This window comes from Anas platyrhynchos, chromosome 27 (genome assembly GCF_047663525.1).
Source record: "Anas platyrhynchos isolate ZD024472 breed Pekin duck chromosome 27, IASCAAS_PekinDuck_T2T, whole genome shotgun sequence".
Taxonomy (NCBI): Eukaryota; Metazoa; Chordata; class Aves; order Anseriformes; family Anatidae; genus Anas; species Anas platyrhynchos.
The window spans coordinates 4439259-4445430 of record NC_092613.1 but is presented as its reverse complement, the minus strand read 5'-3'; the positions used below and the strand labels follow the sequence as shown (position 1 = coordinate 4445430).

Here is a 6172-nt window from a genome sequence, read left to right as displayed (position 1 = left end):
GCAGGTTTGACCTCCTCAACCTGGGCTACCAGCTTAGCTCAGAGCTGGAGCCAGGAATGAGCAACGTGCTCTGCGGTGAACTGCTGCTGGGAAGGCAGAGTGCTGCTCAGCTGTGAGAAACAACACATTGCACTCTGAACAGGACACACATTCAGGTTGATTTAAACTACTAATGGCACCTGGTAAGACACAGAGATGTTCAGGCAAGCTTTCAGAGATACTGGCACAGGGCAGAAAATACCACAACATCCAGCATAGTCATCAAGCCAAAGGGGACCTGAAAGCAGAGAGGGCTTCTGCCGTTAGCAGGCTAATCTTTTTTTCTTCCCTACATGTATCTATGCAAACCTCATCCTACAGCAGAGTGTCCTGAGCATTAAGGGAAGCAGATATTTAATGCAAACCACACGTCAGTTACAGGACTCCGATTACCAAAGTCCCACTAGGTTAGGGCAGTTTGAAGGCAGAGCAGACTGCTCAGTGCAAATGAAATCAAGGGACCAAGGGTACCGTGACAGATACTGAGTGTTGTCCCTTTCCTCACCACCTTCACTAGATGCAGCAAGATTCCTAAATTCACCTGCACTTTAGTTCAGGGGGTTTATACATCCACACATGCAATGGCTGAAAGAACGCCCCTGGCTGGAGGACTGAGCAGCAGTTGGTGAAACTCACAGGTTCTATACTACAAAAACACCCTCCCCCCCCAAAAAAAAAAAAATATAACCACACCCTGCTTTTGGTGGGCAATGCAGGGACCTACTTGAAAACCTTTTTGTACAGGAAAGTGGAAATATACTCAAGAATATACTCAAAGTGGGAAGTGGTGCCACCCTCAGCCCTAGGCTCACTTCAGCACCCCCCCACCCACACCCTGCATGACATTAGTTTATTGTGAACAGCAGAACGCATTTTATTTTCAGGTGAAAAAAGCCATGCTAGAGGTTACAACCCATTTCCCCCAGCAGCCTTTATGCAATAACCCTCTCCCAGCCCATTGCCCTGTCTGACACCCCTCACTCCCCCCCAGGGCGATTTGGGGCCTCGCAGCGCCGTCCCTGCGGTTGGCGGAAAGCTGAGAGCCGCCCAGCCTCGCCCGGCCGCCCCGCGGCGCAGCGCTGCCACAGGCGGACCAGCGGCTCCTCCTCCGCTGCCATCTTGGACGGGGCAGGCCAGGAGGCGCGCACGGCGCCATCTTGGGAGAGGCGGGGGAGGAGGAGGCGCCGCCATCTTGGGAGAGGCAGGGTCAGGGTGAGCCGCCATATTGAGCGCGGCGCCCACTGCGGGTAGCTGTGGCTGCAGATCGCCTGAAACACGTTCGCAGAACACTCCAACACACACATCCCTCTTTCCACGACCTTAGTCAAGGTGCCCAGAGAGAGACCAGACATAGAGAGGCTAGAAACTTCACGTTTAACTGAGAAAACCCTCATCTTCACACCCCAGGGTAGATGCCACCCATATCCCAGCACAGTGACTGCTCTGGGATAACGCCACGACAGCCCCAGCCCCGCTCACAGCAGGGCAGCTGAAAGCACAGCACCACACAAAGTCCCGGACAGAGGCACAGCTGCAGCCTCCCCCTGCTTTTTGAGCCAGTCGTTGGGTTCCTGTCATGCTGGTGAGCGACACACAAGCATCCTCCGTGCGAGGACACCAGCAGCAGCTCCCTTGGTGCTCACCTGGGAGGAGGAAAGGAGAGAAATCAGAAGATTTCCTAGTGAAAGGGAAACAGAGGAACCTGCTGAGCCCAGGCAGGGACATGCTCCTCACCTGGCAGGCGCTCCTAGCACAGCCTGCAGAGATTTCTTTAGGGCTGCATTGCTGCCTTCCAGAGCAGCTGCCAGGCGGCTGCGGTGGGCTGGTGTGACCTGGGGGGGAGAGCAGCAAGGAGCTCAAATGGACTCTGAGCCACATCACACCAGCAGAGCCCCGTGTCCTTCCCACTGCAAGGAATAGATGCCCTGAAGGAGACCCCAGGGCCAGGTCCTGGCTCAGCTGCAGCCCCCGCTGACAGCCCCTCAGCCTCCCACCTGCCCCCCAGAGCCAGGAAACACCAGACAGCACCAGCACGCCAGGCATTACTCACATGGCTTTGGTACATGGTGAGCACTGCTGTCACCAGCTTGGCATAACTCAGCGACGTGGCGAAGGCTGGGGCCTGCCGGCACAGCGTCAGCACCAGGAGGTCAAAGAGCTCGGGGGGCAGCGCCTCCTGTGAGAGGGATGGGATTGGGGAGGATTGCTGGCCATTGCTGCTGGAGCCAGCTGGGGATCTGCAAGGCACCGGGCCCTCACCTGCCTCCCCAGCACAGCCAGCACCACCGGCAGCAGCCTCTCCGACAGAGGAACCTCCAGGACCTGACTAAAAAGGACAGTGAGGAAGAGATGTGCCATGCTGCTTGCATGGCCCCGCTGGATCTGCAGGGCAGAGCTCAACTCCTGATCTCTTACCTCAACACCAGTCTCACGTAGTCAGGCTCCAGGCACTCCTCCACGAGCTCACACAGCAGCTTGGTCTGTTCAACACCTGCAGGAGCAAAGCAGAGGCTGCCAAATCCACAAGGATTGTGGATTGGCCCTTCCTGTTACCCCTTCGACCCAGTCAGGACACCCAGAAATCAGCTGGCACGTTGTGCACCCCTTCTAGGGCTCAGATAATCCAGCTATCTTCAGCCATCTGTGGCAAAAGGTTTAATTGCCAGCAGTCCCCCCAGCAACAGGGGATGCTGCCCTGGTGAAGGTCCGTGCAGGATTCTCTTCCTGTGCCAGCAATGCCTCCCCTCAGGGAGGTTTTGGCCCAGCATTAGCAGTTGCCAAAAATCCCCAAGCCTGTGGAGGGATGGCAGCTTTCCTCCAGGAGACCTGATGCTGGAAACTGGCTTTGCCTCCCTGTGCATACAGGCACCTGTAAACCCATCTTCCCTCCCAAATTCTGAGTGCTCACCTGCCCAGATTACACCAGCACTATTTCCATGGGTCCTAACACACATTTTAGGTGATAAATGCCCTCAGAGACAGCACCCTGCAGTTCAAGCTTCCCTGCCCACTGGGTACAGCCCTTCACAGACCACAGCCTCCCTCCAGCTGTCCCCAAAAGCACCCGTGTGTCCCATGAGGGCAGCCCACAGGAGGGCTCGAGCCCAACACACCTTCCCCTGGCTCCCGCAGCACTGGAGCCACCAGGACCTGACAGAAGGGCTGGGAGTACTTGGAGCAGAAGGAGGTGAGGGCAGCCATGAGGTGGCGGGAGGGCGGCTGCGTGAGGGACAGGACCTGTGGAGAGAAAAAAAATTCGAGGTGGGGACTGCAGGTAAGGAAACGGGGGAGAAAATAGGGCAGAGACAATCTTGGAAACCTCTGCCCAGGCACTTACTCGCTTGAGGAAGAGCTGCTCAGCCAGGACGGCTGCGCTGGCGTAGCTGAGGTCGGGTGTGAGAGCCAGCAGCCAGCCACAGAACCGCACCAGGAGCTGCTCTGGGCACGTGGAAAGCTGGAGGAAGGAGCACAACCCCTCGAGCTGGGGACAGCAGAGGGGACGGGGACGTTAGGGACAGCGGCAGGCCCTTTGCAGCTATGAGGACACCGATGCTCACCTGGCTAGCAGAGCAGTGGCTGAGGACACGCAGCTCAGGTGGGATGCTCAGCTCTGAGCGCTGCAAGGAAACGCAACCCCTGGGTAACGCACCAAACCAAACCCAAAATACAGCTCTAGGGCTTCCCTCTTCCCTCCCACCTCCCCACTTCAGCCAGCACTGACCCCACAAGCTGCAGAGCTGGCAGCTGAGCTGTCTTTTTAATCAGTCGTCCCTGAGAAACCCATCTCCTCTCCCATCCCTTCTGGAGGCCCTCAAATGAGCCCATTTAACCCATCTGCAGCAATGAGAAAGGCCAAAAGAACACTTACATTGGACTCTTGCAGCAGCAGCATTTTCAGCCTCGGTCCATGCATCTGAGGAAAACACAGTAAAGGGAAAGAGATGAGACTAAACATTCACTGGCTGGAAAGGGGGAGGAAAACCCTCAGGTAGGGAGTCGCTGGCTCAGTTTGCTTCCTGATTTCTAGGAAAAGCACTTTAGGAGGGTAAGTTCAAAGGTAACTAATGACACCTCTTATTTGCACAGCAATTTTCAACATCCTGCTGTTTTGAAGCTGGACAACAGAGCTATCTGGCGCCAAGCACCAGCCCTGCACAGCCATCTTTTAAAAGGGAAGGTGAAAATCACAACACCCTTAGAAAAACCAGCACAGCCCCACAGCTGCAGCTTGCTGTCAGTCTGCAGGGAGTTTGGGCTCCTTGCCTAGGAGCAGTATCCCCAAATGAGAATTATTTGTCTCTAAGGTACCCGTGCCATGCACACAGAAGCAGCCTGAAGGCTCCCAGGAGACTTTTCCTCTGCTGTGAGGCTCAGAGGTGTCCCCAGGAGACACAAGGATGCTCCCAGAACAGCATCCACCTCTCCACTAGGCAGGAGAGGTTTGGGGAGGGGAGTGCACAGATCTAGGATCTCATGGAGCTGGATTTCCCTCATACTGAGAAAATTCACCTAGGATGAGGCCAAGAAACCCCCCAAGATTTGAAAACCTCCCCAGCACCTGGATAAAGGCCTGGACCTCAGCTGCCACCTCTGTCTGAGAAATCCTGCCAGGCTCCCCAGCTGCATCCCACTGGGAGCTTTCCGGAGCAGCCCCAGCCGTGCTCTGAGCAGATCTGTCCCCCGCAGTCTCCTCAGGCATCTCTTCCACCCCTGCTTCATCTTCTCCGTCCTGGCTTCCCGGCAGGTCAAACACCACCTCCTCCAGCAGCACCCTCTTCCCTCCTCTCCCCTCATCCAGCTCCAGGCTCTCCTCGGACACTTTCTTGCGCTTCCCACCTGGGAGCATGGAGTCAGCCATGTCCCCTGCGGCACCAAGCTGCTCGCTGGGGCACCACTTCAGTTTTCTTTGCCCCTCCGGTTTGCTCTGGGCGATTTTTTGGCACAGGCACTTGAGCTGCTGCCGGCAGGCTGCTGTCAGGGCAGGGGGTGGAGGGGAGAGCTCCTCACCCCGCAGCCCCCGCTGCAGCAGGGCCCCCAGTGCCTGCACCCAGGGGTCCAGGTTGGGGTCCCCCCTCGCAGCCCGCAGCAGCTGGAGGACGCAGTCCGCTGGCACCACCGCTGCCACCGCCTGCAGCAGGGAGAAGAGGTTTCTCTGGCACACGACAGGGAGCAGCAGCAGCCGTGGTTTGCTGGAAGAGGGGAGAAAATGAAGAAGCAGCGCATCAGAGCAAAGCCATGCATGGCCCCAAGTCCTTACGTGCCCACCCCACCCATGGAGAGGGGTCTGAAGGGCACAGAAAATCCGAGGAAATGGCCAACCCCTCTACCAGCTTTTGCAGACCATCTGGAAAAGCAGCAGCTCCCTGCTACAGCCTGGGCATCACCCACAGCCCATTGCACCAGAGGGGAGAGGATGCATGGGAATTGGACACCCGATGTCCCAAAAACCCCCTTACATCCCGGGTTTTGGGATCGCAGCCAACTCACACAGCCAGGGCCTCCTCCGGCCCCTCCAGCGTGGGCTCCTCCATGCACAGGGCAGCCGTGAAGCCTTGCCAGGGGAATGGTCCCTCCTGGGCCTGGACCCGCTGCAGGACGCGGAGGGCAGCCAGCGGCCCCGAGGGGCCCGAGGCCAGAGCATGGAGCAGGAGGCGGCAGGGCTGGGCCAGGAGCTTCAGCCAGGGGAGCTCCATCGCTGCCGGGGGGGCTCCGCAGAGCCTACGGGAAAGCCGGGGGGCACCGGGCACCCAGAAGGGTGCTGGGAGGGTCCGTGCGTCCCCAGCCCCGGAGCAAACCCATGGGTGCGCCCCCAGTGGCTGCGGGGCTTTGGGGGGCTCCCCACAGCTGGGGAGGGGGAAATGGGGGGGGGGCGTGGGTACAGCAAGCACCCCAAGGAGCAGCCAAACCCCAAATAAACTCACAGCACCCACAGCTCCCCCTGGAGAGCCCAGAGCCCGAAAGGCACCCACCGGGGGGCAAAATTGGGAAATGGGGGCACCCGCAGCCCCCTCCCCGCCTCCCGGAGCCCACCCGCGCCCCTCCGGGCCCTTTCCCGCGGAAAGAGCGCGCGCTGTATGCAAATGAACCCCACGTGCGTGCCTTATGCAAATAAGCCCTTAAAGGGAAACCCTCC

The 6172-nt window shown here is 58.4% G+C and overlaps 1 protein-coding gene across 3 annotated transcripts; it reads right to left on the bottom strand.

The window, feature by feature from the left end:
• Positions 1-875: 875 nt before the first annotated feature.
• FANCE (FA complementation group E) lies at positions 876-5883 on the bottom strand. Of its 3 annotated transcripts, none has more exons than XM_038168302.2 (11): positions 5527-5883; positions 4598-5228; positions 3908-3952; positions 3597-3656; positions 3377-3520; positions 3153-3276; positions 2455-2530; positions 2299-2365; positions 2090-2215; positions 1774-1871; positions 876-1682 (listed from the first exon to the last, which is right to left on the bottom strand). In XM_038168302.2, the coding sequence occupies exons 1-11, from the start codon at positions 5730-5732 to the stop codon at positions 1679-1681; spliced, it is 1581 nt and encodes a 526-aa protein (XP_038024230.2). In that variant the 5' UTR covers positions 5733-5883; the 3' UTR covers positions 876-1678. The 3 variants fall into 3 exon arrangements, with proteins under 3 accessions (XP_038024230.2, XP_071884656.1, XP_071884655.1); XM_072028555.1 differs by having other exon boundaries at positions 3377-3493; XM_072028554.1 differs by having other exon boundaries at positions 4616-5228.
• Between the last annotated feature and the right edge of the window lie 289 nt (positions 5884-6172).